This window comes from Mus caroli, unplaced genomic scaffold (assembly GCF_978045245.1).
Source record: "Mus caroli unplaced genomic scaffold, Mus_caroli_1 scaffold_11, whole genome shotgun sequence".
Classification (NCBI taxonomy): Eukaryota; Metazoa; Chordata; class Mammalia; order Rodentia; family Muridae; genus Mus; species Mus caroli.
The window spans coordinates 102927606-102953393 of NW_028227266.1; the positions used below are offsets into that span (position 1 = coordinate 102927606).

At 44.9% G+C, this 25788-nt stretch overlaps 1 protein-coding gene across 1 annotated transcript in view; it reads left to right on the forward strand.

The window, feature by feature from the left end:
- Positions 1-2646, forward strand: part of Acad11 (acyl-CoA dehydrogenase family member 11) — a 58474-nt gene extending 55828 nt beyond the window's left edge. The window contains exon 20 of the mRNA XM_021171802.3: positions 1581-2646. Within this exon, the coding sequence (XP_021027461.1) occupies positions 1581-1695 (115 nt within the window). The 3' untranslated portion in view covers positions 1696-2646. The remainder of the gene's footprint in view (positions 1-1580) is intronic.
- The last annotated feature ends 23142 nt before the right edge of the window (positions 2647-25788 follow it).

A 25788-nucleotide genomic window follows, 5' to 3' on the forward strand; every position in this document is an offset into this window, starting at 1 on the left:
AACTTCCTGTTTTCCCCGAGTTGGGGCTTTTATTTGGTAACACATTATCTAGTCACAGGTATTAACTACATTACAGTAGATATGGAGTTCATTATGGCATTTCCATATACGTATGCAACCTGCAGGGATGGGCTGCATGGGAGCAAAAAAAATATTTATATAGCCCAGGCTAGCCTCAAACTCACCTTGCTATGTAGCATAGGAAGACCTTGGACTTCTAATGTCCCTCTTGTCCCTAACTCTCAAATCCTGGGCTTGCAGGCATGTGCCATCTTGCCTGGCTTTTATATGCAGTGCTGGAATCAAATTCAGGGCTCCTGTATGCTAGATTGTCACTGTGCCGAAAGAGCCACCCTCAGCCAACTGAAGTGCTTTCTTTCACTTGTCATTTGTAAGGCTGGCCTGATGGTCAGAGTCCCCGGGCTTTTCTTGCCTTGGAAAGCCATTCTCCTTCGTTTCTAAAGGCTGGCTCTGCTGGGCATTATAGTCTTGTATCACAGCACCTCCTTTCAGGACTTAGAATGCATTCCTTCCTGGCCTATGGGTTTTCTGCTGAGAGCTAAGCTGTTAGTCTAGAAAGGTCATCCCTGCATGTGGCTGTCATTTTCCTCTTGCAGATGCTGCAATTGCCTTTGTACCTTTGACAGTTTAAGTATATTATGCCATGGTGAAGGTCTTTTCTGATCATGTCTATTTGATGTCCTATTTGTCTTTATTATTTCATTAAATGAATTTTATATCCTTTGAACTTTTTTCCTTGCCTCCAGGTATTCTAAAATGCATTCAGTGTCCCCAGGGCCCCAAATGTCCTCTTCTTCCTTTGTGTGCCTGTGTTTCTGTGGAGCAATGCAAAAGGGAGTTGAGAGGAACTTTCTTTCCTTGGGTTCAGCTCCCTCCCAGGCATGCTAGGGCGACAGCTCTGAGATGGTCCGCTCCCACCATAGCTGTGTGGTTTCTCACACACACACACACACACACACACACACACACACACACGCACACAATCCTTGTGCCCTGTGTTCCCACGCACTATTGTCAGGGCCAGCTGTGAGTATAATAGAGTTTTGTTCCTGCCTGTCCATATGCAGCATGGGCCAGAGACCCTAACTGGTCAGCATATGCCCATGCCAGGTCCCTCGGTGCCGCGGAGGCCGGGAGCACCAGTCGTAGCAGCCTTCCCTGAGGAAGTTCCTTCCACCCAGTGGGGATTACTACCTAGTCTAAGGCCTCCTGCTCTCACTGTTGGGGTGCCCACATACAAAGAAAGCCACACCCACTTCTGGCTTTACTTCTGAACTGCCACAATGTCCCCACTCCTGCATGGCCCATAGAAACAGTGGATCTCTCTGATTCTACCAGCAAAGTTCATAGTCACAGGAAAGAATCCCCCTCCATAGTGTCAGCTACCAACCCGACATAGTCCGGAGTTATCTTCGCCTCTGGGTAGCCATCTTGAATCTCCCTGAGCCGAGAGCTTCAGAAGCCTTTGGCCTTTCTCTTCATGTTCCTTTTCCTTGGTTTGAAGTGAGCATGACATGACGGTGTTGTGCTCTCTGGTAACTCTGACCCCATTCTCTCAGGTACGCCATCATACGTACCCTGCGCTTGGCGGATGGCCCTGACGAAGTCCACCTCTCAACGATCGCCAAGATGGAGCTTCAGGACCAAGCCAGAAGGTTGACAGCCAGGATGTGATGGAGCAACCCGGGGTATACCCTTGACCAGCTCAAAACTTACGTCTCACATTTCTTGAGTAGTTTGAGCACAAGGCTAATTATTCACCCATGGTAAAGATTTTAGCATCTATTTTGATCACTGAGTTTTAAGTAAGGATCACACAGACGTGAGGTAAATAGAAAACCCCATAACTGCCATTGAGTCTGGTGTCTAATGGGTTAGCATTCGCTTTCTACATGTGACCTGTGATGAGATCACACTGAGAATGGTAGAGCTATTTCTGGAATTAAGCCATGTGACTAGACACCCCAGGCCTAAATAACCTTGTTCTGAAATACATGCAGCTGTACCCCTTTTAGCAGTGTTTTGGAGCTTAGTTTAACACCTCAGAGAAAGCAATAAATAGCTTGAAGATTTCGGAGTTCCCAATAAGCCTCTTTCTAACCCAACAGGAAGTAGTTCTGGTGAAATCTCATGCAGGTGAAAGCTCACAAGGAAAAGTAGCATGTTAGGAGAACAGGCGGTCGAGGCCACTTAGGTTACATAGAAAAAGCTGAGGAGATCCGAAACTAGTCGGTGCTACAGCAGAGCTCCACAGCTCCCTGGGAGCTGGTCTGATCAGGCAAGACCAGTTCTGTCAGCTCTGCAGTGCCACTGTGGGTTACCACAGCCCTCTGCATCGAAATGTCACTGGCACAGCAGAGGACAGCTGTTAACTACAGTTGGAAAGGTTTGAGTTGGGTGGGTCTGCTTTATCAAGTATGGATGTTTTGAAATCTTGTCACAAAGAGAAATATTTTAAATCAAAATTTGGCATCCAAATAAATACAGTAAGTGTTTACATACTGGATTTTGAAAACTTAACTGAAAATAATTTAAAATATCTACTAGATAATACCTTTACATATTGAGCCTACATCGAATTATATTTTGGAAATACTATATTGAATAAAATATACCCCAATCTTCTCTGTTTCTTATTGTCATTTTATGGTGTGAATACCATTGGAAAAATAGGAAATTAAAAAAATTTTTCAAACCAAATTATTTTCAGTCCTAAAAGTCTTTAACTTTTTCATCAGAAAGTGTGCTCATGGTGTTCGATGGTGTGTGGCCAGGGATTCTGGCTGTTGTGGTTAACATTTCTTCTTGGGGGCTGTGGAGGGAAAGCCAGGATCTGCCACAGGCCTGGGCTCAGAGCTGTGTCATGTGGACCTTTCAGCTTGTGCCTCTGGGCCCTCACCTCCCTCCATCTCATTTCCTTTTGATACAGAAAGGCCACCTTTTTAATCTTGTGGGGGCTTTCCTGATAGGAGCTGCCATTGAGGAGCAACTTGAAATCTGGGAAACACAGTGAACTGCTTTATACAGTCTGCTTGCTTGAAGTATCTTAGAACCAAGCATACCTCATTAGTAGTTCTTTAAAGTTTTGGTTTAGAAGCTGTCTGGGGGATTGTCTGGACACCTGGCCTTGAACTCCCAATCTCTCTGCCTCTGCTGCTTAGGAATGTGAGTGTACACTACTATGTCTGACCACCACCCCCCCACCCAGTTCTGCTGTGGCTTTTGTTTTGTTTCTCAGCAATCTGAATTAGGTTCATATATTTAAAATCCTGCATGTACTTTCTCTGTTGCCAAGGAAACCTGGCTGCTTTGGCTGCAATTCATTTCAGTTCACTGATTCTCTTCTTGTCCCTGTCTCTCAGGCAGGGCACTCTTTTTGACCCACAGCTCTTTCCTTACCTTTAATTTACTCAGACAAAATCACCTTAAGATGAACAAAGGGACAAGGCGAGCAAGGTGGCTCAATGGGTAAAGACACCCACAGCCAAGCCTGGTGACCGAAGTTCAGCACTGGGACCCACGCAGTGGAAGGAGGGAATTCATACAAAGCCACACAACAGGCACACACATACACACGCATGCATGCGCAGGCATGCACAAACACACACACAGAGACAGACAGACAGACAGATAGACACAGAGATAGAATAAATCAGTGTAAAAGCATTTCAAGACCAAACATAAGATTTTTTTTTGAAAGTGAAAAAGTCCCAAATTATAAAATAAGACCAAGGGGCCCAGTCATGGCGGGTGAATGAAGTAATGATAAGCTTGTGTACTTCAGGCCATTTGTAGGATGCTGCCCTTGCCATCTCCACCCCCAAGACAGTCATCATAAGTCATCATGACCCTCCAAGATCTTTCCATGCGGTTGGCAGCAGCAGAGCAGGGGCCTCCAGCCTGCAGGATGGGGAGACACTGCTCCGTGCAGAAAGCGGGCACAGCCATTCTCCAGTGGTTCACTGAGGGATAGCTGGGTGCTCCTGGGAAGCCAGTTAACTTCCTCTGCCACGTCGACAACACAGGACAATTATGGTGAGAGTGATTTTCTCACCAACCTGGGGCAGCTTAAGAAGCCTTCCCCAAGGTGAGTCCACACCAACCTGGCTGGTCTCCCGTTGGGCCATAGACCTGCTTCTATTTGACATGAGACCTGCAGTGGCTGACAAGCTGTCAGCCCAAGGTGAGAGTGTGTCCACGTGTGTCTTATCACTCTCTGCCTTATTTGAGACAGGGTCTCTCGCTGAACTTAGTGACTGGTCAGGGAGCTCCAAGGACTCCCCCTCCCCTCAGCCCCTCTTCCCAAGCTAAGGTTACAACCATACGCCACCACGGGAGCTAGGAATCCGAACTCAGATCCTCGTGCTTACCCAGCAGGCACTTTACTGGCTGAGCTACCTCCTCAGCCCCCAGATTTTGGTATGTCAGGAGACATAAGGCTTACCAGCAACTACTTTCTTCATAAACCCAACTAAGGCCGTCTCCAGAGGCATTCAAAAGACAGACATTACCCAGGCTTCTTAAAGGGTTTGAACTTGTGGCATTCTTAAATCAAGGATGTCATCACACGAAAGGCATGGAAATGTCTGCTATGAAGGACACCATATTGCACCAAGCTAGGCTGCCTTGCCTCGTTTCTCCATTTTACAAGTGGAAAGAGGCGGTCCTCTACAAGGAGCGGAGTTCAAGGAGATAGAAGTAGGTGAGGCTGGGGGCCTCTGGCTTGTTTGTTCCTGACAAGTATTTTTTCCCACCTTCTTTTGGCCTGGGTTTCTACAGCTGCCTGCCAGCTAGCAGTCACAGCCTAACAGCTGGCTGCAGTGATCCTCTTGAATGTGTGACTGGCGTCTCCCTGAAGGAACCATCCAGAGTCTTCCCAAGGATTAACATCCAAGAGGACACATAGTTAGCTTTGCTCTTAACAGCTAATTAACCAGCTCTAGATACAAGGGCCGTCAGGACACCTAAGAGAAACAAAACCAGTTCTGGTGATAGAACTTTCTAGTTTCCCAAATAAGCAGGATTCTGGGGCGAGTTACCCTTAATTCATTGTCAATTTATGATCCTACCATATTATCTTTCTGTTTTCCAACATGTCTGCCTCGTGACGGCGGCTGCATGTTCCTTTAAGATAAACCTCCTCAGATCTTCAGTGTGGGTGGCTGTGGACAGGCTCCTCCTCTGTCTTCTCTCTCCCTGAAGTATGGACAACTTCTCCCTGGGAAAGCCTTACCCAGGCAGGGGACCGCCTGAGCGAGTACTAGTCCAGTGGAGCCGGGGTCAGTGGGAGGCACCTGGAGACAGCCATCCTGTGCTTGGGCTGATGGCTGATGGATTCCATGAGGGTTCTTCCCTGTCACTCCTCCAGGTGGGGAGAAGTGGGGACTGCAGGCACTGTCCCCCCCCCCCCCGACCTTTCCTCTTTGAAGTCACTGTCCAGTGCTCTTTTTCCTGCTTCTGCTCCAGCTGTGTTGGCTGCCTACTGTCTAGACAGTTCCTCGCCCCAGGGTCTTTGCACAACTATGTGTTTATTTTGAAAACTTCCCTTCCCCATTCCATGTCCCTAAGGATTACTCCTACCCTGTAATTGTGACCTTCTAGTTATCTCTTCTATGGTCACTCCTCAAATTTCTAAACCCTCCTAACACTTGCACATACCATTAGCTGCGCCCTTCCCCTGCTGTGGATTTCTTACAATTTCTTTTCATCATATGACGGCTGCATACTTTTCTTTGATTTATTATCCCCTCCTCTCTTTCTACTAAAGAGTATATTCCTTTGGTTTTTTTTTTTTCACTTCTCTCCTCCTCCTCCTCTTCCTCCTCCTCCTCCTCCTCCTCCTCTTTCCCTCCCTCCCCCCAGGATCTTGTGATATATCCCAGGCTAGCTTCAAATCTACAATCTTCCAGCCTCATCCTCCCTAATAATAAACCCCCAGCAAAGAAGGGGGAGCTAATGGTATGTGCACGTGTTAGGAGGGTTTAGAAGTTTGAGGGGTGACCATAGAAGGGACAGCTAGAAGGTCACAATTACAGGGTAGGAGTAATCCTTGTGGATATGGAATGGGAGAGGAAAGCTTTCAACATAAACAAATGGCTGTGCAAAGACCCTGGGGCAGGGGGAGAAAGTCCTTTGACTGTTTCCTGAGATCTAGAAAAGTGCCTGGAACTCGGAGAGGTAAGTCCTCACTCAGTCAGATCTCAGGAGTACATGAACGCTCAGGAGAGCAGTACAGCAGGAGACAGAGAGAGAAGAGAGAGAGAGAGAGAGAGAGAGAGAGAGAGAGAGAGAGAGAGAGAGAGAGAGAGAGAGAATATGTCTGCACACCGTAGCACACATGGTTGTCAGGCATGGTGGCAGGAACTTTCACTGAGCCTTCTTGCCAGCCCCCAGAGCTCAACATCAGAGTTGCCTGAGAAGTTTGACATTCACAGAGACCTTCCAGCCTTGAGGACTGTGACACTGGCAGTAAGGAGTTGTTGACTGAGGTAGAGATGTGAACCCCAAATCTCTGTCGTGTCTGTGAGGGTGTTTGACTAGTCAGAGACTGGGTAAAGGGAGCCATAGGACTCTATGGGTAACTAGGGGACAGGAAGATGAGGCTGAGATAGGGGTGAGCCAGGTGGGGGCCAGAGCAGCCACAGTAGACCAGTGGAAGCCACCTAAGGTGGTGACCTTCATCTGCCCTCTCCATATGAACTGTCCTTGTGTGCCTTGGGGAGCTCTGAGCACTTGGGGACAGTCCAGGTGCCAGAATAGGAATGTAACGCAAACTGCACATCAAATCTAAAATTCTAGAGGAGCCATGATCAGGGGAAAGGGTGCCCCAGAATTTTATCTTCCCTCTCTCTAAATTTTCATCCAGACCTCAGAGTCACATTAAAACTTTTTTTCCGTTTGTCTCAACTTTCCACCCTTGATAAGAAATTTTATTTTTCTCTGGTGCGGGAGAAGATCTTTCCTATGGGATTTTTATCTTCTTGTTTTAAAAACAAGAAGCAAAGGTCATGCTTAGTTTATTCTTTCATCTCCTTTATTTTTCCAGTGGCTTCAGTTCAAGGTAGTAAATATGTCAATGTAAGTGCTTTGAGGTCTCCCAACAACAAAGGTAGATCTGTTTAAACTTATGTCCAGTGATAGATGTTTGGTTATTTTATCTTATTTGGTAATGATACAGCCAGTAATAAATTGATTTAATGTACAGTAACTTGGAGAGTATAAAGTATCAAAGAGATTCGGGTTATTAATTTTTTCTTCTACAGACTGAACCCAGGGCTTGGGACACGTTAAGGCAAGCTACATTCCCTAACTCTGAGAACTATTTTTAAGGACATAATTACAAAATGCAGTTTTGAAACATTTATTTTAAAACTTGTTTACATTGTTTTCATTGTGTGTATAGTGTGTGATGGTGTGCGGGTGTGTGTACATGAGTGGGGATACCTTCAGAGGACTGTGGCACCAGATCCCCTGCAGCGGATGTTCCAGATGGTTGTGAGTCAATAGACAGGGATGCTCATGATCAAATTCAGATCCTCTGCCATAGCACTAAGTGTTCTTAGCTGATGAGCCGTCTCCTCAGCTCCCTATTTTGAAACATCCATCTCGCATCTGTTTAGATTGCTTTTGACCATTTATGCATGGTGTACTCAGGAAAATCCCACGAGACAGCGAACACATAGCCATCACTTGATTCTTCTTTTTGATGGATATTAAGTAGGAATAACAGAAGTTTATCTAATTAATAAACTAGACAGAAAAAATATGGTCTGTGTTATAATTAATGCCAAAACTCTGAAGATATATTATGTCTTGTGTCTATTTTTCACAAGACTTTGACATTGCATTTTAACACTGAAGCCCGCTCTTAAATGGTGGTGGTCCCTGACAGCCAGGAGTGTCTACAGGAGTCTGAATAAAACATGGCACAGCTGGTTCAACCGAGGTTCCATTTTCTGTTTGTCTCACAAAAAGAGAATGATTCTTTTTGCCCACACATGGTCTGTTCTCAAGAAATCTTCTGTATGTGTTTGTATGTTACTTCATCATTGGTAAAAATCTAACAGAAGAGACAAAATACACCATGAATCTGAGAAAAGAAAAAAAAATCCAAGAAGAAGATAGGATAGCTAAACTTGGAGAGAACAGAAGGACCCAGGGCTGAGCGGGTCGCCCACCAGTCTCCCACCCCTCCACAAAGAACGGCAGGGCAGGTGTATAGGCGCATTTGAGTGCCCATGCCAGAGAATGGGAAATTGTTAATAAAGAGACTAGGTCCCAGAAATAATGAGACGACCCCAATAAATAAGTTACAATGGGAAAGGAAGACCCCAGAACTCACCCCACAAAATATCAGAGGATCATAGGAATTATAAGACACATTATTCGAAAACCTAAAAGAAACAAACAGCGTTCTGTAGACATAAGACCCACAAATTGAGCCATGGGGATGTAAGAATGCTGAGTGATTCTAAAACAAATAGAGACTGAATCAGCAGTAAAAGTTACCCAGCAAAGAAGCACCCAGGCTTCCTGATGAAATCTGCTAAACATTTGAAGAAAAGCTAATACTGATTATTCTCAAGCTATTCTAAAGAACCAAAAGGGAACCCTTTCAGACTCATTCTACGGGGAAAGATTTATTCTGTTAGCAAAAAGCAAAGCCAGACAAGGAGATGGCAAGAGTAGAAAACTAGAGATTAGTATCCCTGCTAAAAAGATCCATGCAAAAATTCTCAACAAAACACTAGCAAATCAAGTTCAACAGCACACCAATAAATAAATCAATAAATCAAATCACTTAGCATGATGAAGTTATTTTCATTCCAGGATGCAAGGGTGGTTCAACACATGCAGCTAACAGACCTACCACACCATCAGAATGAAGGATAAAACTCTTGTATCATCTCAATAAAAGCAGATGACAAAATCCAATACCCGTGGGCTGAGGCCGTAGCTCAGATGGTAGAACGCTTGCCTAGCACAAAGCCCGCAGTTCAGTCCCCAGTACCACGTGAACTAGAGGTGACAGTGAATGACAGTAGTTCTAGCGCCTGGGAGATGAAGGAAGAAAGGCCGGAAGGTCAAGGGCATCCTCAACTATTAGTGAGTTTCGGGCCAACCTGGGCTACATGACATACTGTATCAAAAATAAATTCAATACACCTTTTTTCTTAAAGACCTGAGGAAATTAAGAATAAAAGGCTCAAGCCGGGCATGGTGGCGCACGCCTTTAATCCCAGCACTCGGGAGGCAGAGGCGGGTGGATTTCTGAGTTCAAGGACAGCCTGGTCTACAAAGTGAGTTCCAGGATAGCCAGGGCTATACAGAGAAAAGGCTCATACCCCTATACAAATGCTCTGCAAACTTGCACCCAAAATTATATTGACCAGGGAAAGATATAGAATTTTTAAAAAAATGAACAAGGAAAAGTATTTCTTTTTCTTGCATACAGTTTAATATTGTAAGTTTTATCCAAAGCAGTTTATCAAGAGAAATAAAAGGCATACAAGTAGGAAGGGGAAAATATCTGTGTTTGTACATGATGTATTCTGATATGTACAAAAACCGAAAGTTTTTACTTAAAAACTTTTAAAAATCTGTACACAAAACACAGGTGCATTTCTATACATAACAAATGTGGTGAGGAGGCTGGGCTTGATGGAGTATGCCTTAAATTCCAGCACTTGGAAGGCAGAGGCAGAGAGGCAGAGAGAGAGAGGCAGAGAGAGAGAGAGAGGCAGAGAGAGAGAGGCAGAGAGAGAGAGAGGCAGAGAGAGAGAGGCAGAGAGAGAGAGAGAGAGGCAGAGAGAGAGAGGCAGAGAGAGAGAGAGAGAGAGGCAGAGAGAGAGAGAGGCAGAGAGGCAGAGGCAAATGGATCTCCATGATTCTGAGTCCAGCCTCATTTGTACAGCAAGTTCTAGGCCAGCCATGGCTACATTCTGAAACTCTGTCTCTAAACAAACAAACAAACAAACAAACAGTAATTTGCTGAGAAAGAAACTGTAAAGTAATTTCATTTACTTTGTTTTGTTTTGTTTTTTCGAGACAGGGTTTCTCTGTATAGCCCTGGCTATCCTGGAACTCACTTTGTAGACCAGGCTGGCCTCGAACTCAGAAATCCGCCTGCCTCTGCCTCCCGAGTGCTGGGATTAAAGGCGTGTGCCACCACTCTTGGCAGGAATCTCATTTACAATTGTTATAAAAAAGCCATACGAATAAAGTTAAGAAAGAAAGTGAAATGTTTCTATGATGAAAATTACAAACACAGATAAATGAGATATTGAAGAAAACAAAGATTAAAAGACTGTGTTTATGGATTAAAAGAATCAATATTGTTGGGCTGGAGAGATGGCTCAGCGAGTAAGAGCACTGACTGCTCTTCTGAAAGTCCTGAGTTCGAATTCCAGCAACCACATGGTGGCTCACAACCATCTGTAATGAGATCTGACGCCCTCTTCTGGTGTGTCTGAAGACAGCTACAGTGTACTTACATATAATCAATAAATAAAAGAATCAATATTGTCAAAATTATCATGCTCTTCAAGCAACCTATAGATGTGACAAAATTCCCGTTGAAATACCAAATATGCCGGGCGTGGTGGCGCATGCCTTTAATCCCAGCACTTGGGAGGCAGAGGCAGGCGGATTTCTGAGTTCGAGGCCAGCCTGGTCTACAGAGTGAGTTCTAGGACAGCCAGGGCTACACAGAGAAATCCTGTCTCAAAAAACCAAAACCAAAAAAAAAAAAAAAAAAAAAAAAAAAGAAAGAAATACCAAATACATTCTTCACAGAACTTGCAAAATATACATACCTCTTAAAGTTCATATGAAAACACAAGACACAACAATAGTTAAAGCAGTATTTATTTATTTATGTGTGAACAGCGCACAGCTGTGGAGGAGGAGGAGAGGGTGTGTCACAATACTATCTCAAGACCTACTATAGAACAACAAATAGGGAGAACAAAGGTACAGGTGGGGACCAACTGACTAAGCCTACAGCTGACTGATTGCTGACAATGGTGCGTGTGTATACACACACACACACACGTGCATGAACACACACACATACATGGATGCACGTACACATGTACACACACACAAAATCTGAAGGAAGATTTCCATATGCAGAAGACTGATACTTTATTCTTATTCGTTATAAAACCTTAGTTCAAAATGGATCAGCATGCTCTTATTCATTGAAGTCCTAACTCACAATAGCTAAGACTTTAAGACTACTCATAATAACTAAGGATTCAATCTAGACACACACAGATAAAGAAAACATCATATATAAACAGTTTTCAGCCTGAAAGCAAAATGCAACAGTATAGAAGTGAAGGATACTCTACTGTTAGTGAAATAAGCCAGACAGAAAGACAACGCCATGTGTCTGCTCTCCTATGTGAAAACCAGAAGTCTATTTGAACAGTCAACGGTGGTTAATAAGGGACGGGAAGATGGTAGGGCTCAGAGTAGGAAAAAGATGGCTGGATTTGATCAGTGAACAACAAACACATCAATGAAAATATTAAGTTAAGATGTGCGGTTTATAAATTAACAATCGACATTGCACTTAAAATCATCTAGTGCTGTACTAAAATGTAAAAATTTAATTTATTTAACCCAATTATGTCCACATATTATTTCAATGTATAATTAACATGAGAATATATAAATATTTTACATTTTTCTCTAGATTCAGTATACATTTATATTCCATCTCATCTAAATTAGCTATTTGATAAAAATACTTGCTTTGTAAAAAGTTAACTGCAGACTTCATAATATTTATTAAAAAGTTGATTCACATATTCAAGTTGTTCTGGATAGCCCTAAAGTCTCTTAAAATTAAGCTGCCCGTTTAAAAATTCACATACAATAATTAAGTTGAAATTTCATTTCCTCAGGCGAGATCAAATGTGCATGAGTGACATGTGGCCAGCCATGTGCAAAAGTCTTTGCCTTTGATTTGCACAGACTGAGAGGTCACAGCTATGTCCAGCTCTTCCTGTAACTACTGGTCTCTGGAAAGGAGTTGTAGCGTTGTAAGCAATAGGGAATGGCCCAGTCAAAAGCAATAGTCCATGCTAGTCATTAAGGGTGGCAAGGATTTGTATTCCTGTCTCTTTTGTTTGGAGAAGGAAGTGTTCTAAGTGGAGTTCACATCTTGTATCTAAGAAAGCAAAAATGTAGCTTGACAGGAAGTTGTTAAGTAGCTCTTGTTTATCAAAGACCCATCCTTTGGCCATAAGCATCCTGAGGTCATCTAAGGGCAAAGTAAGATGTGTTCTTGGTGATTAGACGCTCCAGCTATAAAACAGCACCCTGGCTCTGATGCCGATGTCTATGACTTCATGGCTGACTTAGGAGCCAGGGTCCTCCCAGCTCCATGGGAGTTAGTAATGAGCTTGTCATGAGACTAGAGAAAACATTTTTTTAAATAAAAGTCAAAACTGTAATCATTATTTTTTTCTGAGTCCACCCTGCGCAAAATGGCTTAAACTGACATTTTTTGGCCTGTGGGAATTGGCCCCCAGAGGGCTGACTTGCTGCCTGTCATCCCATAGATATAGACCACACTTCTCATCCCTACTTCCAAGGTACCAAGTAAACTTTCTGGTATGACTAAGCTGTGACCCAAGGCTACTCTTTAACCATGTGAGGCCGCTACAAAAGAGCAGTCCATGTCTCTGGAGTGAGAACAAAATATGCTTTCTCCACAGTCTGCCCTCACTGTGGCCTAGATTCTGAGTCTCAGGCTGGATCAAGAGCGACAGGTAGGCCTTAGCATGAAACTTGTGGTAGGATGCAGGATGCTAAAGGGCTATCCTCTGGCTTGTGGGTCATGTAGGCCCTAGCCTTCTGGCAGAACCAGTGGGACGACTGATAGCCCCTAGGACAAGATGGCATGTTACAGTGGCTGGTGTAGAAATATGGGTTCTGGGGACTTAGAAGGACCCAGTGTGAGCTCGGTCTTTGGAACAAGGCAGTTACTGAGGTAAGCCAGCTGCCCAAATTGGATGTAAATCCTGTGAGCACTGTGGAATGCTGTAATCAGAACGTGGGGTGTCTGGGCTTAGTGGTAGTTTCTCTTAACACTATTTGTGTGCAGTACATTGTGGCCCACTACCTCCAGGCAGGGTTGAAGTTACAGTCTTCTTGCTTCCCCTTTGTGACAAGGGAAGACAGTGGAGCAGTTCCTCCACCTTGTATTCTTGCTGATGCCATTTTGGGTTTAATGAATTTAATCTTCTTGATGGAGAATCCCATGGGGAATTACCCACACCTATTCTAGAAACTCTAGGTCAAGACATCCCTGCTTACTTATCTTAGTATCTATTAAATGGCCTAAATGTGCAAACCTCCCACACTTCAGCTAACAGCCATCTTACCTTCTATTAAACTGCTTGCTTGTGAAAACATCTCCGCATAGCTGCTGAACAAGATAACAGGATGTGGGTTTTGCCTTTAAAATCCCCTTGCTCTAAATGCTCAGGGCTACACTTGGGTTCCAAATACCTGAGTGTAGTCCTAGATGGCTGGAATAAAGACTTTCAATTTGCAATAAACTGTGTCTGAGTAGTCATCTCTGGTGTGCTCCCCACAACATTTTAGAGGCCCCAGCGAGATCCCCAGAGACTGAATCCCAATATTTAGGGGCCTTGAGATTCCCAGGAGAAGGGAGTAGTGTACCAGCTGGAGAAGACTATTGAGTGAGGGTTTGTCCCTGAGATGTTCAAGGGCCCCAAGAAAATCCTCTCTGGTCAATTACTGCAAAACATTTTAGAGGCACCCAAACAATACCACCCAAAGGGGAATAAAAATGGTAAATCTAAAGTCACCTGGTCTGAATACTAATAGAGGCAAGTTTTGTCTTATGAGGCACTATTCGGGACACAAGAGGGGAGACTGGGCACAAGGTGAGACATTACCAGACACCCCTGGTCTGTTCAGGTGTATGAATGTGGGGTAGCCACCCCTGGTTGTTTTCACTATGTGTCTCTCTCTATAACTTTGTCTCTTGTGTGTTTCTGTCAGTTCTGTTGGTTGGAGAAACAGCTCTAAGATGGAAGCGGGGGTGAGCAGTTCTGGAGTATTCAGTTCATTAACCCACCTCTCCTAAGGCAGTGCATGGTTTCCTTCAAGTTCATGGGCCATTCCCAGCTGTGGGCCTCCCTAATACCCCCTCTAATTCTTTTCTGCTCTGACACTGCTCTATGCTGTCTAGGATTCCCACAACTACTCAGTCAGTTCCAGGAATGGAGCTCAAGTGCTCAGAGTCGGTGGCAAGCACCTCCATCCATTGAGCCATCTCATTAGCCCACCAAGACTTGTTTTTCTCTCAGAGCAATGTCTTTTAACCCCAATATCTGTGATCAGCATCTTTAGCTAAGACGACATCTGTCTTCCCTCACTTCTCCAGCAGACGTGGGATCTTAGAAGATCAATTTTGAACTCGTTTCCCTTTCATTTTCTAGGTAGAGTCTATTTATTTCTCAAGGCTGAGGAGAAGCAGCTCTATTTGGTAAGGAAGGGCGTGGCTGGATACACTGTTTCCCAAGGACAACCACAGAGCCACTGCCGCACGGTCACTGGATCTAACTCTGTAGTCATCAGCGAGCTAGAGCAGTTATCAGAGCAGAGCTGGCTGGTTCCTAGTCTGCATTCATTGCCTGCTCCTTCTGCTCCAGTCTGCCTGTATTGTGTTACTTCAGTTAGAATGAGAAATGTATTCATGACATTTCTTTAAATAAAGATTCACGAGTCAGCAGAGATACCACAAAATGGGAAGGAAGCAGCTCGGGTGGGCGCCACCCATGCTTGACCCTTGGGGAACTAGGGAGGACTCTTTCCTCGTCCATGGCCTTGAGGATGGGGTGGCTGGTGCAGAGTCCTGGCTTCACTAACACCTATCAGCTGGGAGCTGAGAAAGGTCCCAACCATGCTCGCCTCCGCAGACATGGCTACCAGTCCCCAGTCCCACTCCTACTCATCCCACACTGTGCCAGCACAGTAGCTCATATAAAATAAGCCAGTTGACAGAGAGACCGACAAGCCACCAAGCTTGATGTTCAATTCCCAAGAAGAGAACTGACTCCTGTTGAGGTTCAGTCTTTTGCTATGTATTGTAATGCTAAATTCTGGTCCCCAAAGCCTGGTTGTCCCCAGGGATGAGAGAATCTGCACGAACACAAGTGACACTATGTGTCCTTGCCTCCCAAGTTATCTCTGATTAGTGAATACTGATGCCTACAGTTAGCTGGGCAGGAGAGAGATAGGTGGGGTTTGGGTTCCCGGGCTTGAGGTTTGGAGAGAAATTACAAAGAGGAGAGGTAAGAAGGTGAAGAGAGGAGAGACACCATAGGGTAGGTGAGTTATGAAAATATGGCCATGAGGGCTGGCCAACTGGAGTTAAGAACAGCCCAGATAGAACATAACAAGTTATAACTCAGGGTTATTGATAGGGAAGTAAAATAATAGCATGGTGGGTAGATCTCTGCCCAGCTCTAGTGCTGATAAACACAAAAGTTGTGTGTCACCCACATAGTCAACACTCAGTGTCCATGGAAAACACACACACACACAAGACACACACACTCTGTTTTATGATTTAACAGAATCATAAAATGATTTAAGGTGGGAACTGAATGATTTAAGGTGGGGTAGAAACCCTGATTTGAGATTAAATAATTACAACAGGCTCCCATTAATTGTCTTTGACTAACACACACACACACACACACACACACACACACACACTGCGGCAAAGGAGCACACATACACACATATAAATAGACTGCAATAAAAGATTAACATATAAAATAAGCCAGTTGACAGAGAGACCAACAAGTCTTCTCCACCAGAGCTGCAAACATGGCTCAGAGCATCCACAAGAAAAGCCTGTGGGATCCAAAAATAGGAGAGGTGGGCAGTTGGTAAATGACCTATCAATGGCCCTGTGGCTCCAGGCCTAGTGCTTTGGGCTTTTCCCAGAGCTCACAATCTCCTCCATTCACTGGAATGCTTCCCTTTCCATAATAAGCTGTCTTCATTTCTAACCAAGTGTCTCTGATCCAGTTCTTTGCTTTGGGCTGGAAGTACCTGCAAAGCCCATCAGGCAATATCCAGACTATGATCTGGGCCTAAAACAGCCCATAGGAAAGGTCTCCCATTGGACGCATGTCCTTGGAATTACGCTTGCTGATGACCAAAGCACCTGTCCCACAAATAACTCCAGGCTAGCAGCTTCTTTTAATCCTGAGGTTCGCCAGAGAAAAAAAAAATTCCAATATTCTGGGCCAAACTTAAATCAAGATTTATTAAATATTAAATACTGTCCAAGAGATAGACTTTAATTAGGACTATTCCCTGGAATTTCCTAGCTGGAATGGCCCCAAACCATGCGTTGCAAGAGTTTATAAGGACAAACCTATAGGCCATTGTACTTTCCCATGAGGCTTTGTTACTTTTTCAAGAACTTTAATTACCAGCATTCTGGGATGTTACCTGGCCCTTGGTCAGGTGGGTTACAGGTTAATTTGGGGTGTTACACTTCAAGCAAACCCAGTACTACCTGTCCTCATTATGGGAAACTATGGTAAGGTCTCCACAGCCCATGGCCTTAAGCCTGCAACCGCACATGCAGAAGTCCCAGAACCATCCAGGGAAAGGTCCCATCCACCATCGTAGATGGTTCCACGATCATGGCTGACAACACTACAAATCAGTGGTTGCCCCTCCTGGTGTAGGAATGTTTGTATTCATGACCTGTTGCTTTGTTACTTCAGGTAACAAAGGTGAAAGCTTCAAGGCAAACTGGGACCTGAGCCACTGGGGCCTGGAGCTCCTATTGTCTGTTGCTTCTACTGGAACACATGGAGACAGAGACCGATCAAGGTGTAGGGTTAAGAAAACGGGGTACAGATAACTTACCTCAGAGAAAAGCATTCCCCATTTCAAAGTTTGAAATAGTCTCTGGGGGCTTTTAAGGGGTGATAGGTGGAATATTCTCACACTTGGAAACTTGGTCCCCAGCTTGGAAAAGGACTGGCAAAGCTGAAGGTTTCTCCACTGTCTGGCTTGAGGCCTTCCTCTGGCCTGACCTCTTAAATCCCTGTTATCGCAGCAGTTCTGCAAGTGGAAATGGTGATAGGTAAGGGCAGGGGGACGTGTCTGACTACCTCGTCCTGGAACAGAAGATGAGGCAAAGGGTAGGAAGGTGGGTCAGCCAGGGCTTTGTTTACACTGGGTATCAACGCCCAGCAGACGGAGGGAGGCTTCTTCCTGTGAGGCTCAGTGCCTTCCTTATAGATTTACTTTTATTCTCTCTGTAATTAAAACAGTGTGTGTGTGTGTGTGTGTTTTCCATGGACACAGAGTGTTGACTATGTGGGTGTAAGCACACGCAGAGGCCAAGGCTGCTGCTTTCTCTGAGATATCTTGGCCTTGTTGCCTTGAGACAGTTTCTCACGGAACACTAAGCTAGACATTTCAATGGGGCTATGAAGCCAAGGAGCTCTTGGGATTCACCTGACTCTGTTCATTATTGTTGGCCTCCCAGGTGAGGGTTTACACAAGTACAGGCAATGTCTGGGCTTCTGAAGATGGAGGGTGTGGTAGAGACCTCGAGGTGTAACAGAACAGCTAAAGGATACACAGAGAGCCGGGGAGACAGTGTGGTGGTTAAGAGCCTTTGCCCTGCAAGCACGAGGACTTGAGTTCCAATCCCTAGTGCTGAGTAAAACACACACACACAATGCACACACATACATTATTAACACATACATACATACAATACACACATATACACAACGCACACACATACTTTCATAACACATACACACACACACATACACACACATACATTCATAACACATACACAGAATAATACAATATACACATATACACATACATACAATACAAACACATACACACACACACACACACACACACAGAGCTATATGTGGTTGCACATGCCCAGAGTTCAGGCTTGGACACATAACTGTAGGTGGTAGCTCTCATGAGTCCTTGCATTTGTCCCTTGGGACTTGGGTGAGGTACTCACAGATCTGGGACAGCAGTCAATCTTTCATGTGCACGAGCATCTCTGCTGTGGCAGATGTAAATGCCCCTGCCGTATAGCCCATCTGGATCCACTTGTCTCAAGGACCCTACCACAAAGGCTGGGGCCACAGTTAGGTGCAGAATGCTGGAGCAGATCAAAGTGGCCAGGGTAAGCCACTGAAGGACTGATTTCCCCTGAAATCTGTCTTCTTCCAGTCCTCAGGATTTCAGGACCCGTCTAAGATCCTGAGCAGACCCCATTCCTTTCTTATTCAGGGCCATTCTGACCAGAGTTCAATGCCCTGAAGAGGGTGGATGTCCCTTGTCCTTTCAGTTGAACTAAAATTGTCCTGGGGCTGTTGGTCCTTGGGTTCCGCTGTTCACATGTACTGCTCCCTCAGCTTCAGTCACAACCAGCCATCGTCCTAGAGCCCAGAGCAGCAACTCTTTCCCCTTTCCCATCAGCTTTTTCCCATTCCTCCCCAGGGAGTTCTCAGAACCTCCCATCCTCTGCAGGCAATGGAGAGAAGCAGTAGGTGAGTGTGCCATTCTCCATATGACCACCAGGGGCACTCACTCAATGCCCTGAAACACGCCTGGTCCATTGTCCACTCAATAGCCATCTGAGTGGCCGGAAATACTGAGGGTCAGAATAGCCTGTGGATAGTGTTCTTGATCTAAAATCACTAGAGTAACATTTATGTGTCACGACCAAATTAATTTAACCGTTAGGTACAATGTGTTGCCAAAATCCAAACCTTTAAAGTGTTCACCAAACAGCAATGGCAATCAGTGTCAAACTGAAGTTTGCAGCTGAAACAGCTACTCAGGCGAAGTACTCAGGGTGACCAACAGGAGCGCTGCCCTCCCCTGTCTCGGGTAGCTCTTGGGCTCTCAAGTGAAAGGAATTAGAACTACGTACTTTGGACAGAGTCTTGCTCAGCCTTAGAACTCTGAAGGTATCGCCTCCTCACCTCCTATGACCCCCTCACCTCCTATGACCCCCTCACCTCCTATGACCCCTCACCTCCTATGACCCCTCATCTCCTATGACCCTCACCTCCTATGACCCTCACCTCCTATGACCCCCTCACCTCCTATGACCCCTCACCTCCTATGACCCCTCACCTCCTATGACCCCTCATCTCCTATGACCCTCACCTCCTATGACCCTCACCTCCTATGACCCTCACCTCCTATGACCCTCACCTCCTATGACCCTCACCTCCTATGACCCTCACCTCCTATGGCCCCTCACCTCCTATAACCCGCTTGCCACCTATGACCCCTCACCTCCTATGACCCTCACCTCCTAGCTTGTACCATCAGTGAGCACACAGTGCTCACCCGATGCTCTCTCCTTTTTTGAAAACGTTCTCCTTTGTGCCTGGAACTCTCCAAATGCTTTGAGGACCTTCTTGTTCTCACATTAAGTGATGTACATTTGTGACGACTCGCCATCCTCCACTAGGCTGGGTATTTCCTTCCTTCTGGGAATGTGTTCGATGGTTTTGCCTTTTACCCCTGTTTTGAAACTAGGCTGATTTTCCCAACTGAACTTTCTCTCTCTCTTTCTTTCTTTGCTTGAGGGCATCCTGAGCTGAGCTTCTGTTTAACTTGTCTCTCTTTTTGGTATTGCCCCTTAAGCACTGTGTGTGTGTTGTGGCTGTGCATCTATGTGGTCTTGTGTGTGTAGATGCGTCTGCAGGTGTGCATGCATGTGGGTGCTGTCTTTTATGCTCTATAGTTTTACTTGTTGAGACGAGATTTTCTGACTAACCTAGAAGCTCATCAATTTGATAGTACCCCCTGGCCCGTGAGCGTCAGGGATCTGCCTGTCTCTGGTACCCCTATGCTAAGGCTCTAGGAGCCATCTGCCATTCTTGTCCTTGTTTTTTAGATTCAGAATTTTTAATCTATCCTTTGAGAGTTTTATGCATAAATATATTTAACCATATTTACCCCTCACCTCCTTCTGGACCTTGCATATCCCCTTCCAAATCAAAAACAACAACCTGAGCCCAATCTGTACACTCATGGGCGTGGACCCATGGCTTTTTCTGCGGGATCTAGAGCCCTGACCTTCTATCTTTGTGCTTGAGCAGTGGGCACTCTACCTGCGGAGCCATCTTCCCAGTCCTGTTTTGTTTTTAGACTGTTTCTCACTAGGGTCCACACTAGCCTGAAACTCGTAAAGCCAGCTACTCTTGGTCCAGTCTCCTAAGCTCTGGATTACAGTGCCTGCTATCACGCCTGGTTCCTGTGAGGTTTTCTCACTCTGCTTCTTAGCCTACTCAACTTACCTCTCAGTATTGGCTATTCGATCTTTTGCTGTTTTTCCTGCTCTTTAAAATGTATATGCTCAGCCAGGCAGTGGTGGCGCACACCTTTAATCCCAGCACTTGGGAGGCAGAGGCAGGCGGATGTCTGAGTTCAAGGCCAGCCTGATCTACAGAGTGAGTTCCAGGACAGCTAGGGCTACACAGAGAAACCCTGTCTTGAAAAACAAAACAAAACAAAACAAAACAAACAAACAAACGTATACGCTCAGGCCAGTGAGGTGGCTCGGCAGGTGAAGGTGACTGTCACCAAGCTTGGTTGTCTGAGTTTGATCCCGGGGCCCACGTGGTGGAAGGAGAGAATCAAGTGAAAGTTCCCTATGATCTCTATTTGAGTGTCACACACGCTCAAGTGTACACACACATATACACACACTCACATAAATAAAAATAAATTTAAATATTATAAAGCTTGATTTTAACATTCAGAACAACAGAATTCTGCCTCCCAAAGTGGCAAACTGTTGTCTGGAGGATACAAATGCTTTGAGTGACAGATTATGTTTTCGATGTGTTATTCTTCCTTCACTGCCCCCCCTCCCCAACCCCATCCCAGTGGTCCCTTTCCTGTTTGCATCCCCCCTCCCCCATCACATTCCTGCTCTCAGGCAGGAAGAATACACCTGTCAGCACTCACACCAGGGCCTTACTGCAAAGATGTTCCATCCCGCCCTTAGGAAAGTCCCCGAGGCAGGAAGGGTGTGGCTGTCAGTCCTCTATCTACTGATAATGGCTTCTGCTTCCAGCTCCATTGCTCAGAACTCTGACCTCACCCCGATCCCCCCAAGGACTCACAAGACAGGTTCAAGCTGGGTCTTTAAGTTTGATACAGCTAAGAACTCATTCCACTTCTTGCTGATAAACCTGAGAGACGTGTAAGAAAAGGAGGCTTGTAAATCACATAAAATAACGTATGACTGGTGTCTGAGCAAAAACTCTAATAGAAGTGACTTTCCTGAATGTAGGCAAAACTAAGTATTTGTAGAATTACTTCCATTTGACCTTTGCTTTAGGAGGCAAACGACTCATCCTCCCCTGACTCAAACCACATCTTCATCAACCATTCTCTGAAACAAACAAACAAAAACCAACCAACCCCAAGTGTGCACGGCTCCTCTTTCTCTCTGTTCAGCAGCCAGAGAGTGAGGCAATGTTCTTTGCCAGAAATACACTTTACGTATGCTACCCCAAATTACCGAAAACTCATGCATGCAATAACCACATAACTGTGAGAGAAACCCAGGGCCTTAGCAACGTGAAAAATGTGTCCAAACTTTTATGTAACCAGACTTTCCATGAATGTTCCGGAACCTCCCTTCTCTCTTATAATTACAAACAATGGCGATGTATAGATTTTCTTCCATGTTTGACAGTAAAAATGTTTTTAACTTCCCAACCCCACTTCTCTCTTCAGGGCCTCCAAATTCCACAGTGCTGTGATCTCCCTCTCTGTCTCTAAATCATAGTAGCCGTCTGCTAGTCCAAAGGTGAAGTTGTTTTCTATGTGGAGTAATTAACAAACACACTTAATAATTATTAACACACCTAATAAACACAGGGGGAATGCAAAGGACCTGGAGAAGTGTCAGGTGTTTCTGTGAGTGAGGAAGAGGCTGTGTTCCCTTTCATTATTAACTCAACACACTTAGAATCACCTTGGGAGGGAGTTTCAATGAGGAATTGTCTTAAGTCAGGTTGACATGTGGACCTGTCTGGGCATTGTCTTAAGTTAATCGATGTGGGAAGTTCCAGCCCACTGTGGGCAACACCATTCCCTATGGGGTGGAAATGATGGTGTCCTACATTGTATAAACACATTTTTAGAAGCTTATGGATTAGGTAAGTAAGATTAACAATAGAATTATAATATTGTGCTGTGATAAAAGTTATGTGAATATGGCCTCTCATAAAATATTGTACTGTTTTATCTTTTCAGTTAGAGCAGTGGTTCTTTTTTTTTTTTTTTTTTTTTTTGGTTTTTCGAGACAGGGTTTGACAGGGTTTCTCTGTGTAGCCCTGGCTGTCCTGGCACTCACTTTGTAGACCAGGCTGGCCTCGAACTCAGAAATCTGCCTGCCTCTGCCTCCCGAGTGCTGGGATTAAAGGCACCACACCCGGCATCAGTGGTTCTTAACTTGTGGTTCAAGACCCTGTTAGGGGTCAAACAATCCTCTCACAGGGCTTGCATATCCTATATCCTGCATATCAGATATTTACATTACCATTCAAAACAGTAGCAAGACTACTGTTACAAAATAGAAACAACATTTTTTAAGGTTAGGGCCATTACATGAGAAACTGTATTAAAGGGTCACAGCATGAGGAAGGTTGAGAACCACTGACTTAGAGGAAGTTCTTTTTAGCTTCTATGGCATATATTAATTGTCTGCACCATTGCCAATATGCTTTTGGGTGGATGGGTGGGTAGGTAGGTGGATGGGGAGGCTCTGTAGTACTTCAATAGTCATGTGATTATTGAGACAGGCATGGTTTAACTAGTGGGTGGGTACTCTAGCTGAGAGATGAATCCTATTCATGTGTAGGACAGAGTAGGGGTTGTGAAACTCTATATTATGTATGAGACTTAATTTTTATTAACTTGACAGGATCTAGAAATCGCCAAAGAGGTCAGGCCTGTGTGGGATTTTTCTCTAGATTAAGTAAAATGGGAAGGCCTAAAGGGACCATGGGAGGTATTATTCCACGGGCTGGGATTCCAGAGCACATAAAAGAAGATTAAAGTGAGCACCAGCACTTCTTGCTCTCTGTCCCCTGGTTTTGGACACAATGCAACTTGTGCCCTCAAATGATTTGCCAAGACAAACCCTTCTGTAAATGCTTTGGTGAGGTATTTTTGTCAGCGAGACAAGAAAAGCAATCCCTATAGTAGCACACCAAGTAGTTCAGAAAGGCATGGAATTCAGAGCTGACGTGCCCACTTCTGCAATTTTCCATTTAGTATTTCAGGGTCACAGCTGATTCCAAATGACTGAAACCATAGATAAGGTGGGCCAACTTTCTACGAGGTCATGCACTCCCTCCAAAAAACCTCAATAGTTCAACTCCAAATTAGGTCTGTTTTTTCTCTAATGCCAGTCCCCAAGTGCTAACAACGTAGTTTCCTGTTTTACACTTATGGTTGGCTTCGGTGTGAGTCTTCATGTTCAGAGCCACGTCTCTGAGCAATCCTGGTGCTTTTGCTCTGCCGCCCCAAAGGCCTGTGCACCCCCCGGTGTGTCTTGTAAGTGCTGCCATCTGCTCTGCAATACAGCAAATCGATTGTACCCACCGCTGATCTCTTTTTCTTCAATTTTTCAACAGTATATTGTTTTTACATCTCCCTCAACAGCTGTCAGATCCTTCCCATCTCCCTATTCACCCAACTTTCTTTTTATTGAAAAACAAAGGGGCTGGTGAGATGGCTCAGTGGGTAAGAGCACCCGACTGCTCTTCCAAAGGTCCAGAGTTCAAATCCCAGCAACCACATGGTGGCTAACAACCATCCATAACAAGATCTGGCGCCCTCTTCTGGAGTGTCTGAAGACAGCTACAGTGTACTTAGATATAATAAATAAATAAATCTTTAAAAAAAAAAAAAGAAAAACAAAATTAGAAAAACAAAACAAACCCCACGAGAAACAAACAAAAAATGAAAAAAAAGGACTAATTAGAACAAAATGTACCCCAACCAACCCAGTAAAAGTAAACAAAAACTCCCCAAGAATACCACTGAGTTTGCTTTGTGTTGGCCAACTACTCATGGGGCCTGCCCGAGAGTGTGCTCCACTGGAGAAAACTGACCTTCTGTTCAGCTGCAGGAAACTGCTTGGTTAGGGGTGACACCCTGTGTGCTGGGAAGCCTGTCTGACTTGACCCTGCATAGGCCTTGTGTGTGCCACCACAGTCTCTGTGAATTCACACAGGCATCAGTCCTGTTGTGTCTAGAAGACACCATTTTCTTGGGGTCATCCATCCCCTCTAGCTCTTAGAATCTTCTGTCTCCTCTTCCATACAGATCCCTGCGACTTGATGGGTAGGGTTTGCTAAAGAGATCCATTCAGGACAAAGTTCTCTAGAAGTCTCTCACTCTGCATCCTGGCCAGCTGTGTTAATTCCCGTCTACTACAAGGAGCTTCTCTGAGGAGGCCTGAGTGAGGCGCTGATTTATGGGTATTGTGGTACGACATTCAGAGCCATCTCATCGCTGTGCTCCTTTAGGCCCCGACCCCACCCACCAAGGGTCTGTGACCTTTCTAGTGTCAGGTTCTTGACCATGGACTGGGTTTAAACACAATCCTTGGTCACTTCCATAACACTTGTTCTGCAACACTATTGCTCCAGTGTATCTGGTAGGTAGGCAGGTCTCTGTTGTCGGTCCTGGGGTTTGTATCTGGGTACCACTGATGGTTTCCCTTCTCCTCTAGTAGTGTGCAGAGCACCTTCAGGCCCCATGAACACTAGTCAGTGTGTGTCACCAGCTCAACGTCTCCATGTTCTATCACATAAGTAAATGTTGTCTTCTGCTATTGGACTTTAGCATCACATTGTGGAGAACGACCAATAAGTAGCCTGTGATGTTTGGGGGTTTTTTGTGGGGACCCTTTGACCAACAACTCAACAAGATAGAACCCACTCCTGGCACTGGAGGTTTTACTTGGTGACATAAATATCTAGGTGTGGCTTTGTCTCCCTTATTATTGTTTTCATGTGTGTGTATGTATGTATGTATGTATGTACACACATATACATGAAGCTTTATAGTAGTTTCCATGTGGTTTTTCAAATGGCCTTTAGTGTTAGATGTTGCTCCATATTAATTTTTTGCAGTGCTGGAAAGTGAACTGAGGGCCTCACACATCTTAAGTCAGCATTCTACCATGGAGCTAGAGCCCTAGTCAGGGTGTGTAAATTGCCTTGAGTGTTTGATTGTTAATAGGGTATGCAATGCCCTCTTAAATCTTTCTCAAACCACTATCAGACCTGGATGCCAATGGCCAGCCTGTGGCCCCTTCCAACTTTCAGGCAGAGTGTCTGTCTGTCTGTCTGCCTGTCTTCCCTCTCCCTCCCCTCCACCTCTCTGTCACTGTCCACCAGTCATACCAACTATCCTGTATTTACCTTCCCGCTACCTGTTGCTCATGCTTCTCTTCTGTATCTTGGACTGTTTCTACCCTCAGACTGAAACTCAAGCTCTCTCAGCGAGCACACATGGGATTACAAGCTTGAGGAGAGCCTGTGTCACAATGAGGTGACCTTGTCTCAAACCAAACCAAAACAAAAAAGGATATGGACAAGTGTTTGCGTGGCTTTCCATGTTTATTTTCTGTAGTCTGCAGTCTAACTGGAAGACCTATGCACT